Raw genomic sequence first — 12,735 nt, 5'->3', positions numbered from 1 at the left:
GTTAGTGTCCACTTCAGTGGTCTGTGGGCATTTATAGCATAAAAATCCACCAGAAGCACAAGAAAATGGCTTTTAGACAACTGTTCACTGTAGTGACCGCTATGCATGAAAGGGTTAAGTTAGGAGCAGGGTAAAAAGCGCAAACCTTTTTGAGCCAGTTGTTCCTGCAGTCTGCTAATCGAGTTGTATGATGATGCATCTCTGACAGCTTGTTTATAGCATCACTGAGCTGCTTGGCCAGCAGGGGGTTTCTGCGGCCGAACTCTTGTACAGCTGTGTCCAGTTCTGACAACGTGCAGCCGCAGGAGTCCAAATCATCAAAAAGACTCTGAGGATAAAATTCAATTCTTTGTTGTTAAGGGCAAAGAAAATCATATTTCAGAGTAATACATATGTTAACTTGACAAACAAGACCTACCTTGACCTCTTCTTTGGCATGATCGACATCAGGAGATTTCTCCTTGAACTTGTTTGAGATCGTCTTCAGTTTGTCTGACATGCCGTGGATTCTGGAGCTGAAGTCCTCCTTTATTTCTCTCGTTCTCTGATATTCTCTCTCTTTACATAGAACCTGGAACATCAGACAAAACGATGTGAAAATCAGGTTAGAAAACCAGAACAATTTTCTGAGCTGAGTATTTCCTATGAGGTCTGATTTACCTGATCTTCAATCGCCCCGAGTGCAAGAGAGACCTCGGCGAGTTGCATGGAGATTTCAGATGGGAGGATGGTGTAAAGGTCCAGGTACTTGCTCTGCTGTTGTTCGGCTAACTTGTCCACGTTCTGCCGGTAATTAATTACTTCCCCGTGTACAATCTACACAGAATAAAAAAACAATTTAAAAGAAAATAACAGCAGTACATGTATATTGATGTTAGCAGCTTCCACTTTCCATACTTTGATTCAAGGAACACATTATGTGATGCAAACATTAGTTAAATTAAAATAAACTTCAGTATGTTTGTACGATACAACTATCCTGATAAAGATATTAATCAAGGTATTGACTGGTGACCAAAATTTGACAATATTCAACTTGATCAGCCCTGAAATTAAAAAAATCGAATCTGTTCCAATTAACAAATACACCAAAGAGCCATAGGGTTTGGGGTCACAGCAACACTCTTCGGTGTGAATGCTATTACTGAAGGAAGAATAATCAGATTTAACTATTTACACCCTCGGTGGAGTGTTGGGAAAAACAAAGTCAAAGGAAGAACGGAGAGATAAGAAGCTATTTAAAATGCTCCTGATTTCTTCAGGACATGAAGACTGTTTATATTTTATATATAGTTCCTACAGGCTCCAAACAAAGCAAGAGAGAGCAAGACTTTTAACAGATAACAGGAAGGCTACAATAGCAAAGGTTTTATTTTTTTGGACTTCCAGTTTTTGTCTGCTAGGGAACTTTGAAAGCTCAAGGTGAAAATAAGATGATACGTTTTCTAAGCAATATACAAGAGGACAGATGTTTACAGTTGCTGATGCTAACTGCGCCAAATGCTAATACAAGATGCTAAAGAAAATTTGAGCAATGACTTATAATAAAATCTGTTTACATTTTTTAACTCCTCTCATACAAGCAGTATGACTTAATTAATGCACAGTCATGGCTGGAAAATTAAAAAAATGTTTAGCTCTTAAGCAGAAAGTAGATTTATCTATAGTTTACATCAGCAGGTCAAAGCTGGACAAAAACTGAGGGATTAGAAATCAGTCAGAAAACCTTTATAGGTGCATCTCTACAAAAAAAACAACAGACACACCTCAAGTTCCTGCAACAGAGAATCGATATCTGGGGTGGGATTGAGAAGAAGCTCTCTGGTCTCCTGGATCCAGGCTTTCACCACTCCAAGCTCCTTTTCCACTTCCTCCCTTTCCCTGAGCTCCTGAGCTGCTTGGGCCCGCTTGGTTCTGGACTGTGTCAAAAGGCTGCAGGCAAATGTCAAAATAAATATTCAACAGCATCTTTTACCAAATGCATGTGCTTATTTTACAAAGCCATTTGTAAGACAAAGAAACCTCAGATTAAGAGCAACACTAACTCTGGTCCGACCTGTTACCTTTCCATTTGGTCTTGGACCGCCCTGATCTCTCTTAAGCTAGGCAGCTCGTCTTGATCTGCTGTTGGTGAAGGCACCTCCACGTCGTGCAGAAGACTGAGCGCGTACTGGCGCAGCAGCATGAGGGACGAGAGTTCCCGCTCCAGGTCTTGGCTCAGCAAGTCGTGCTGATCCAGCAGAGACTGCAGAGTGGCTTTGGACGCCTTCTCCACAGCGCTGTCAGGGAAACGGCTCTGGAGCTCCTCACAAACCGCTCGTACTTTCACCATCTGCAACAAAACAGACATTTTGTATCGCAAAGTTTTAATTTTCGGTTAAATTTGCAAGATTTTTTTTTTGCATTCAGGCTGTATATTTATTTGCCTTTTCTCTGAATGTTCTCCACTCCTGGGCCGTGTCCTCGAGTACTCTTTCCTGTCCCCTCGCTACGCTGCGCAGGCGCGTCCAGCGCTGCCACACGGTGGTCATGGAGCGACTGATGGTGGCTTTGCTGGCGTCACTCCCCACCAGCTCTAGCTGAGCAGCTTGTTCTTCTAAACCACTCAGTTTCTCTTGAAACCCGTTCACAAGTGACACCAGGGACTAAACAGAAAAAACAGAGATTTATGACTTTTGTCAAGTTGCAACAACAAACTTGAATGTATTTTAATTTTATCAGCACAAATAATTATGTATTAAACTGTGCTGCGCATGAGCTGAATACAAACGCACACTACAGTTTTCAGATTTGTATTTCTAAAAATCATTTTCTTTCAAACCACAACAACTTTATGTTGAATTTTGAAATACTACTGTAAAAATGTGAATCAGTTCAACGGGCTATTAATATATTTGCAAGGCAACACAATGCATACCCTGTGGCTACAGAGCTTGTCTTCGGCCTCCTGGTTTGTGGCCGCCTTGGCTGTGGAAAATTCTGTGAGCTTCTTTTCGGCTTCGTTCATTAATTCAATGACAGTCTGCCTCGCTTCCTGGAATGACTTCCACTGGGCCACACAGCTGAGAAAAGAATAATTAATTAGATTCCAATGATCTTACAGATTAAAATGAAAGTGATCTGACAACCTGGATCATAGTCATCATTGCCTTATAAACCGTACCTGTGCAGAACATCTCGGTGACACTGGAGCTGATCTCGGACCTCAACTCCTCTCTGCTTCGCTGACTCCACGCTCACTCTTAGCTGCTCTTTCGCTGTGGGGTTCACCAGGTTCTCCAGCTGAGGGAGGAGCGTCTGCAGTTCCTCCAGATGGATGAGAAACTCCTGCTCCGTTGACATGATGTCCGCCTGCTGCCGCAGACACTCCTCGTAGTTCTCCACATCGACTCCCAAGCTGGCTTGTTGGAGGAAAGAGACGGCATCCTCCAGCCATTCGCAGGCTGACTGCATCCTGAAGTGATACTTCTGACACAGAACCAAGGCTTCCTCCAAAGTAATCTTCACATAAAACCCAAGAGAAAAGACAGATTAGCGTTGACCTAATTGTTTCAGTTCAATTCTGCTTTTTATTTCAGTGGTGTAAAGACTCGACAGGACTTTAAACTTCACAATATCGCTTTGTTTCTTCACATTCTCAGCCATTCAAGATATTATATTGTCAGCATTGCTAGTTTTACTATTTTCTCCACTGTTTGTTCAAGTAAAGCATCAATAAATGTCAATAAATTTGAAAATAAAGTTCAGGATTTCCCTCAGTGTATCATAAACCTGGCGGGTCACCAGACTTTACTTGTGCCCTCACCAGGCTTTGGATTGTTATTTTTTTAATGATTGCCTTTTTGAAGACTTTCTAGTTGGTGTCCTAAAGACACCAGTCACAAATGGGAATGTTTTTCAAGAGCGTTATTTGTGTTTGTGGGGCTATAATTGCTGTGACACACAGTCACAGTCATACAGAAATAATAAATAGTTCTTATCACAATAATAACACAAATTATTGTGACAAAACTTGAAGTCCATATTGCTCGCCCCTAACGGTAAGACAGTAAACAGTGTGGCCACAGAGTATCAAGTTGAGAATTAAGAGTTTGTGGTTAAGTCAAAATTATCCCACCTGTTTGGCACTCAGGGCTTTTTGGACGTCTGCTTGCAATTTTGCCATTTCTTCAAGGCTCATATCAACATGAGCGGGGACCAGCTCATTGGCACTAATGTACTCCTGCTTCTCCTGGCTGCTGAGAGCGGCCACTATTCTGAGTCGGGACTGCACCTCCTCCTGCAAGATCTGCTGTTTTCTGATCTCCTCTTGCACTTTCTCCACTCTGACGTCAACGATGACAGCACAGCTGAGCTCGTCCCGGATCTGCTGCAGCCAGTCCAGCGTCCTCTTCATCTCCGTCTCAAAGTCTTTGCTTTGGATGAACCTGTTCTCGCATTCCTCGATCAGTTCGCCCACTGCGGCCTGGAGCGATCGCAGCTCGTCCTGCCACAAAACGACCTGCTCTTTGGACGCGTCGTGAGCCGCTTGGTCCACACGGGGCGCTAGAGAGTCCATCTGCTCCATTAGCCTCGACAAGTGGGAGTTGGCGCTCTGTAGGCTTCCCGCCAGGGCGTGGTAGTTCTTCAGCCTCTCTTCTGCAGACTGAGTCTCTGCGTTCACTTTCACCAGCTGCTCTTTTGTGGCCTTCAACTGGGAGTCCACCTGCATAGCCATCGCCTTGTGGTCCTCGAAAGACTCCAGAGTTTCATCCAGATGCTCGACTTTCTGCTCCACCAGCCTCTTTAGCCCGTTATACAAGCTCACGAGCTGAGTCATTTCTTCCGGCCGCCACGGTTGCCCCGTGCTACGAAAGCCCTCTTTCTTCTGATTCAGCTCGCTCACAGCCAGACCCAGGTTGCCGAGATCCGCCAGAATTGCTTTGTAGTCGCTCTGCAGAATGACGACCTCCTCCGTTTGAAGGCCGACGGGTTGAGTCCCCAGGTTGTTGAACTGGTCCTCCAGTTCTTTCAGGGCTTTGTGGGTGACGTCTATGAAGGACGTGTACTCGTTCCTGGTGAGGATGGCCTGCTGGATTTTCTCCTGTTTCTCTTTGGCCAGAGCTAGTATGCTGTTGTACTGCTGAGGGAGGGTGTTGAGTTTCTCGTCCAAATAGCAGTGGTCTACTTCGTTCAGAGTGGGCAGGATCTCTTGGCCTGCTCTCTGCACAATCAGGAGGAGGTTCTCGTACTCAACGGCCTGCTCGATTATCTGCTGGTACTTCGATCGCTGCGCTTGCAGTTCACCGTCTCCCACCATTAGGTTTATTTCGGGGAACGTGATAATGTCGGCTTGCTTCAACCACTGGCAGATTTTCTCCAAGTCGGTCTTGAAGTACTTTCTCGAGATGAGTACTTTTTCGAGCTCCTGTAGCTTCTGGCCGCATCTGTGCAGAGTTCTGTCGAAGATATTTTGTAATTCCTGCAACTTTGTGAGAATCTCATTCCTCTCCTCGTCGCTGGCTTCCCTCATCAGGTCTCTCCCCTGGGACCACAGGGAGGTCAGCTCGCTCTGATAGGCCTTCAGGCTGCTTTGGATGTTCCTGCACGTTCGCACCTGCTTAGCCAGGTCGTCGGGTAACAAAGCGATGTATTCTTCTGCCTGGGCCTTCTTCTCGTTCTGCTGAACCCAGGAAATGGACTGACTGACAGCCATTAGGAACTGCGTCCTCTCTGTAAAAGCCTTGCTGAGGTGTTTTCTCCGCTGCACCACCTTGACGCTCAGAGACTCCACCTCCGACTGCGTGTCGGAAATCAGCTGCTGCAGGTGCTGGCGCTCGCTGAGGCCCAGCCGCGGCAGCACCCTGTCGGCGTCGGCCATGGCCTGAGCCAGGAGGAGCTGCTTTGCCTCCAGCTCACTGCAGATGCTCAGGTGGTCGAACAGGAAACTCTGGGCCAGTTCGGGCGGGGGGCTCATTTTCATGGCTTCGGACAGGGCGGGCTGCTGCTCCTCCGCCCAGTCCCGGGCCTCTCTCAGACGGGCCTCCACTTGGCCCATGTCCTCCAGGGTCACCGTGGAGTCCTGGATCTTCCTTTCGATCAGGTGTTGCATCTGAGACCATCGTTGTTCGAAGTGACTGATTTGCTCTTTCACCAACTCCTTGTCGTCCAAGTTTAAATGCTGGATGACTTTCTGTTTCTGCTCTTTAAGGTCCTCCAGGGCTCCTTTTTGTTGCTCCAGAGTCACAGCGAGTTTTCTTAGAGCCTCCAAATGCTGAGATGAACTTTCAGCGTCGGTTCTGTGGCGATAAAACCCCCCCCGAACAATTCATTACATATTTGTTGAACATTTGTTCACACGGAAGCAACAAACTGATGTTTATTTTTTTTCTTTTCAGGTTTCACCCTTAACTCTAACAGACCGAACGTATTGGCGACGATTTATGGACGATGTACCGTAATTCTGCCACATTTTGTGCCATCTGACAAATTCCAACGGTTTCTGAAAGGGGAGACGTTGTGCTTTCCAGCCAACATCGGGTTTTTACGGTAATTTCACCCAAGTCAAATTTATCTGACGATTATTCTTCTGGATGGTAAATTGCGAAAATAACTTGCTAGATATTGAAAGTTTCAGTTGTTATGGATGTATGGGCAAATATATTTACTCACAGGACATTTAAAGAGCTGCGTACAATTAAAATAAGCAAAAATATACAGGTGGAGATTTTAAACTTGGGTCTAAAATTGTTAAACTTCTAAGGATTTATTAACAGACTTTCACACTAGGTTGATATATTTACAATCTGGAAATACACACAGACTGATGTTACAGTTAGCAATGCTAACTTTGCTAATCACTAATAAAAATGACAGAAACTGCTAAAAACTGTCACCATCAAATATTCCTGAATTTAAAATAGTAAAGTCCTGTTTTAGTGTTATTTCACTGAATAATATATATATAAAGTATTTTACAGTAGCTCATATACTAAGCTACTGTATAAAAAAAAACATCATGAAAGTAAATGTAGAAAATTAAGGATGAAAGCCAAAAACTACATCTATAATTTAACACATTTGGTCATATCACTAATTAATTTTACCGATTAGAGGTTCTGCCTTATGTTCAAACCCACCTTGCCAGATTGTCCCACTCTTTGGACACCTGCTCAAACAGCTCCTCCACTGCAGTGATGCAGTCATGGTAATCTTTGGATCTCTGCAGATCCTCCTCTCTCTGGGTCTGGAGCTTGTTCGCCTGGTGGCAGAGCTCAAGCCAAGCGTGGCTCAGACGATCAAGCTCTGCGTGTTCTGCAGTGTCCTGGCTGCCGATCAGTCGGCTCACGGTCTCTGTCATTTTAGTGAGGGTGCTCTGTTTGGACTGCAGCTGCTGGCAGCACTCCTGAGACACAGGCAATAGGACTAGTGATTAAATGTCTCCTCTCACACCAAAGGCTAATACACAGGAAAAAAGGTACAAGGTCAATGCGATGATTCTGGTGACGCTTGTACCCACCTGGGCTTGTAACAACATGTTTTGAGCAATCTTCGTCTCCAGCTCTGCTGGTCTTCTCGAGAGGCTGAGAAGCTGCTGCTCCATGTCCTGGAACAAGCCTGTTAGATCCTGTTTCTGCTCTTTGATCTCCCTCCAGCTTTCTGAAAGCTCTTGGGCAGTAGACATCCTTTCTTCTATCTGCTCACAAAGAAACCAAAACTTTAGTACTTATAATCCAATAACCTCTTGTAATTTGCACACAGAGACAGAGACAGGTGTCAGATTCACAACACGAGTAGCTACACTGACTTCAGCCTGTGGATTTAGTTAAGCCCAAACTTTCAGATTTAGATTTTAATCTGTTTGACATGTTTCTTCTGAGTGAAAGTAGTATTAGTGTTTTGAAATGACAGAGAATTTGTGGAGGAGTTAAGAATTAGGGTGATGGTAAGGAGTCCCTTCAACCTCAGAGACTCGTTATAATAGAGAGATGTTGACATACATCTCTCTGGAAGCATGCAAAAAGGTGATACGAGGATGGCTTAGACTGTTGTAATAAAGTAATAGGCTGTTTCATTGATTACTAAGAAAGGAAAACATAATTTTTTAAATGCCATCTTTGTTAAAATGCAAACAGAGAGATGTGTTCGTTTTTTAATGATAATCCTTGTTGATTTATTTCATCTATTATGTGATTCCTGTCACTTCCTGTCAGAAACAAAGTTCATTCATGAATAAAAGTAACTTAAAGTCTGAATTTACTAAGGTATGAATTATTTATTATTTATGTCGACTTCAAAACTCCTGAGTTCAAGTAAAGTAGACATGTTACACGTGGAATAAAGCGAGAATAACACTGACCATGAGCTTGATCTGCTGGACCTCAGCAGCTGCAACTCTCACCGCGTCATGCGAGAGGTCGCACACAGAACACACCAGGTCCAGGTATGTGCTGGCTTGCTCCTGAAGAGCCCTGTAGTGCTTCACCTGTGTGAGTGACAGTAGGTAATAGAAATAAATTTGAAAAATAAACAAAGTAAGCGATCGGTATTTGAAATTTCAAAGCCTGTGTGACGTTCAGCACCTGCTTCAGAGCTTCCTGAAGGCCGGTGGGCCCCTGATCGTTGAGCTGAAGCTCTTCTTGCACAGTCAAGAGCCAGGTTTGGCATTGCTGCAGAGTGTCCTGATGGCTGACATATTTTTGCAACTCCCGGTCCAAACTCTGGTAGACCTATTAGACGAGAACAATCAGCACCTAATGAATTAAATACAGCTAAAAAAAATTGTTTGTACCAGTTTTTTTCTACTGCATGAATGAATACTTGTGTATATCTGTGACTCACACGCTGGGCAGTGCTGCAGATGGCAGAGTAGCTGTCTCTTGTTCCCTGCAGGTGGGCCTGGACTTGCTGACTAATCTTAGCCTGAACTTGAACTTGTTCTGTGCAGCCGGCTATAAGACCTTCTCCTTTCTGCTTCAAGCTGGTGAGGCGCTCCTCAAAACTGGCTATTTCCTCCATCATGGCCTAAAAACATCAACACAAACAGAAGGGAAGGTGATGCATGCTGTTTAAATGCATCAGTGCAAAGAGCAACGGAATAAAATGTAAAAACTGATTGTGACGTTGTTCACCTTGTGTCGGGCGAGTTGCTGAGTTGCCATCTCCATGTTTCCAGTTTGCATGGAGTCTGAGGTCACAAGCCTGCTGGACATCTGTAACAACCATTTTTCTACTTCCTGCAGCTCGCTGTTGTAATCTTCGTGCTCTTTTACCCACTCCACAAGGCTCTGCACATGTGTCTACAACAAGCACAAATGAAAATTAGATGCACATTTTTGAATCTGAATTGTGGATTTCCTCAAATCCACATTTTCTCTAACCTTACCAATGTTTGAAAAAATGTTCCTTCGTAAGTTGTAGAGAAACCACACGTGGATATTTTGACCAGAACGACATGAGGAATATTTGGTTGTTCCAATTCAAGTTTGATCCAATTTACTAAATGAAAACGATGCCTTAATACATAAAAAACTGGCTTTAAATGGGATCAACATCAAGCATCTGTGTAAAGGGCTTCACCTTAAACTTATGAAAAATGTGTTAAATGTATCCATGTCAACTGAAAAATTACTTTTGTGGCAGCAAACCAAACAATTAAAATGAGCTCTACCAGTTCTGATAAGTGGAGAGCTCAGTTATTAAGCCAGATTTATGCTGGTAACTTGTTGATAGCAACAACAACAAAAAACACAAAAAAAACATGGATTCTCTGCAATGAAGGAACAAGCAAGGAACATTAAACCAAATATCAAAAAGGTCATTTAGTCTGTAAAAGGCATAATAATGAACTAATGAAAATTAGAGACAATCAACCAGTTTTTGCTTTAAAAATGAACTGAACTCGTTTGTCATGTGCGTACCTTGGCTGCCAAACAAAGGTCCTGATAATCAGCCTGTAACTTTTTCATGTTTTCGCTGATGGTCGGGTCGCTAAACGAATTGAGGAGAGCCTCTCCTTTCTCAACGACGCACTTCACAGCTGGCTCATGGGACTCTACCGTCTGCTGAATGGTCTAAACAAATGAGAAGAAAGTGAAACATTGAATCCATTTTTTTGCGAAAAGAAATCACAATTTAACTGAAGATAAACTTACCTTATATTTTGCCAACTGAGCTTTTTTCTGGTAGAGTTCGGCTTTTGGTTCTAAACTTGACGCTAAAAAGTTCTTTGTCTCTTTCACCCACTGGGCTTGGGTTTTGTATTTATCCATGAAGTCCTTGGAGAGCGAGATGTATTTCTCAAGCGAGCTGTGCTCTGTGCGTAGAGAAGTCGTTAACTCCTCCAGCTGAAAGAGCTGAATGTCCACTTCCTCCCTGAGATGATCTGCCTCAGGCTCCTCCAAGAAGGCCATGGCCTGCTCAGTCTTTTCCCTCATCGCCTTCAGGTAAGTGTGACCCTGCTCCATGTCACCCTGAAGAGTCTGAAGTGACATAAAATGTTGTTAAAACACGCTAAACAATATTCGTGCATAGCATAGAGTATCTAAGTCGAGCTTAGATAAACAAATAGAACGTGAACACTGCGCTGAAAACTCTACCTCAAGTTTCTTCATCTTTCTTTCTAAAGCAAAGCGGTCGATTACATCAACACTAATAGCTACGGTGCTGAAGTTATTCTGAGCTGTGCTGAGCCACTCTGAGAACGTGGTGAAGACACACTGTGCTTCTTCAATCGAAGACACCTCCTCCTGGAGCTGCTTGATCGTCTCCTGTGTTATAAAAGACAAAATAGGAAAATCTGCAGTGGTTAAAATAGGAGATGTCTAACCGAAAAAATTTAATTTACAGAAACTGTTTATGCAGAGTTTCCCATAGTGTGTTATAAGCCTGGTGGGCCACCAGGCTATACTTGTGCCCCCACCAGGATTAGCATCATTTATTTATTTCAGTTTTCTCTTAATTATTGCCTTTTTTAAGACTTTATAGGTGGCGTTTAGGTATTAACATTCCAGTCTTCCAATAACGCAGAGCTATCAAGTAATATTTTCAAATTTCCTGTCCACTTTAAACATTTTTTAACTCAAAAACTTGTTTCCTGGCTGTATGACTGCCCTAGTCCCCCGAGCATCAGGCTTAGCAAATTTTCTGGGGAAAACCCTGTTTATGCACAATGCCTGATGAAGGATTTTTAAATAGTTAAGTATTATATTTAGGGCTACATGCAAATAAATACAAGTCAAACTTTTAAGATCTTTAATTTCTAAAAACGTTCCATGTTGCATTATCTGTCCGATATTCACTGGTTGTTGGTATTTTTCAAGTCAAATACTCTTAAATGTGATGATCTGATAAAAATACACAAATGATGTACAGAGAAACACACAACCTGCTGGCTAGAAACACAAATATTTTCAAACAGAGACACACACTGGACATAGAGACTTTCTACTTAATATTCCAAAAGAATACAACAATATTTTGTGGTTTAAAGTAGCAAAAGTTTAAAGCTATATGAAAACATTTGTTTCTTTGTTTATCTCTGTGTAACAATGCCAACAAGTGCAGACGATGTGGTTAAATAAAACAGATTGGATTAATTTTAGAGTTATTTTGTAATTAGCTACTGTTACCAGTAAGTGCAGGAGCAGGGCATGGTAGCGGGCTGTGATCTGGGTGGCTCTGGTACTGATCCGACTGCTAATGTGGGTTTCATCCAGAACCTGCTGAGCCAAAAGAGTAAGGCCCTCCATTTCCTCTTGATAAACAAGGACTTCTTCCTGCCAGCTCTACAAAAGAAAGAGGGAATATGTTTACTGTTGGGATTTATGCTCCAATTGTTAACACAGATTTTTAAAACGCAGGACAAACCAGTTTGTCATCCAGCAAATGTAAAACTGGAGCGTCACAATCAGCCCAAACTCACTGCATCATAAGAATGGAAAACGATAAGTTCATGGGTTTTCCCGTCCGTTTACCGACCTTCACCATCTGCAGCTGAGCGCTCTTCGTGGCTCGATCAGACCGCCGATTGGAGCGCAGCTGCGCTTTGGTTTCCATGCCTTTCAGCCAGCTGTCGAGACGCTGGAACTTCTGCTCCATCTGCCGTAGTTTGGCCAGGGCGCTGTTCAGCTGAGCGCGGGTGTCGGCCAGCTGCGCCTGATAGAGCCTCCATTCCTGCTGGAGCGTCTCCAGTGCCCGGTCCTCTATCTGAGGCAGACCCCAGGGGACGACCAGTTCCCGGCTCAGCAACAAGGTGTTCAACAGAGCCTGGCCTTCTGTGCAGTGTAGCTGCAGTTCCTGGAATTAAACGGTTCCCTGTTGATCACACTCATAATTTCGCTCTTTTTATCAATTAGATGCAGTTTCTTGCATCTAAGTGTTCGTTATCGTGCGTCATGCTTGCTGACATCAGCAGAAAAGCATCAGTGGCGTTTGGTTTCAAACCTGCAGCTTTTGGAGGGTATCCTCCAACATGTCCACATCTCCCTCAAGTTGGGTGTAGCAGCTGAGCTTCTCTTCTTCCTCCTTCAGCCACTCCTCAAAGGAATGAAGGTCCCACTGATACTCCTGGTGAGCTTTCACCAGCTCCTCTGCCTTGCCGACAGCCCTCTGACGAAAACAGTAATTTACCGAATTAATTTTCAGAGTTAAATGCTTTTTTTTTTCGTATTCCTGTTAATCTGGAATACAAATGACTATTTAATTAGTAGTATCTTTTTTCTTTCTATACTGTGAAAATGTTATTTATTTAGTTTT

At 43.4% G+C, this 12,735-nt stretch overlaps 1 protein-coding gene across 1 annotated transcript in view; it reads right to left on the bottom strand.

Moving 5' to 3' along the window:
* syne1b (spectrin repeat containing, nuclear envelope 1b) overlaps positions 1 to 12,735 on the bottom strand; it is a 99,369-nt gene that overhangs the window by 34,365 nt on the left and 52,269 nt on the right. Inside the window, exons 65-85 of the mRNA XM_016679141.1 lie at positions 12,424 to 12,588; positions 11,959 to 12,276; positions 11,610 to 11,765; positions 10,578 to 10,748; positions 10,134 to 10,460; positions 9,900 to 10,052; positions 9,111 to 9,278; positions 8,821 to 9,003; positions 8,562 to 8,708; positions 8,339 to 8,464; positions 7,499 to 7,675; positions 7,119 to 7,384; positions 4,118 to 6,278; positions 3,164 to 3,501; positions 2,918 to 3,062; positions 2,427 to 2,645; positions 2,064 to 2,332; positions 1,767 to 1,932; positions 661 to 816; positions 419 to 571; positions 146 to 328 (exon numbers count right to left, since the gene is read on the bottom strand). Of these exons, the coding sequence (XP_016534627.1) occupies positions 146 to 328; positions 419 to 571; positions 661 to 816; positions 1,767 to 1,932; positions 2,064 to 2,332; positions 2,427 to 2,645; positions 2,918 to 3,062; positions 3,164 to 3,501; positions 4,118 to 6,278; positions 7,119 to 7,384; positions 7,499 to 7,675; positions 8,339 to 8,464; positions 8,562 to 8,708; positions 8,821 to 9,003; positions 9,111 to 9,278; positions 9,900 to 10,052; positions 10,134 to 10,460; positions 10,578 to 10,748; positions 11,610 to 11,765; positions 11,959 to 12,276; positions 12,424 to 12,588 (6,147 nt within the window). The remainder of the gene's footprint in view (positions 1 to 145; positions 329 to 418; positions 572 to 660; positions 817 to 1,766; positions 1,933 to 2,063; positions 2,333 to 2,426; positions 2,646 to 2,917; positions 3,063 to 3,163; positions 3,502 to 4,117; positions 6,279 to 7,118; positions 7,385 to 7,498; positions 7,676 to 8,338; positions 8,465 to 8,561; positions 8,709 to 8,820; positions 9,004 to 9,110; positions 9,279 to 9,899; positions 10,053 to 10,133; positions 10,461 to 10,577; positions 10,749 to 11,609; positions 11,766 to 11,958; positions 12,277 to 12,423; positions 12,589 to 12,735) is intronic.

Source organism: Poecilia formosa, unplaced genomic scaffold (genome assembly GCF_000485575.1).
Source record: "Poecilia formosa unplaced genomic scaffold, Poecilia_formosa-5.1.2 Scaffold203, whole genome shotgun sequence".
Classification (NCBI taxonomy): Eukaryota; Metazoa; Chordata; class Actinopteri; order Cyprinodontiformes; family Poeciliidae; genus Poecilia; species Poecilia formosa.
The sequence above is the reverse complement of the archived record's forward strand: the minus strand, read 5'-3'. Positions and strand labels throughout refer to the sequence as shown.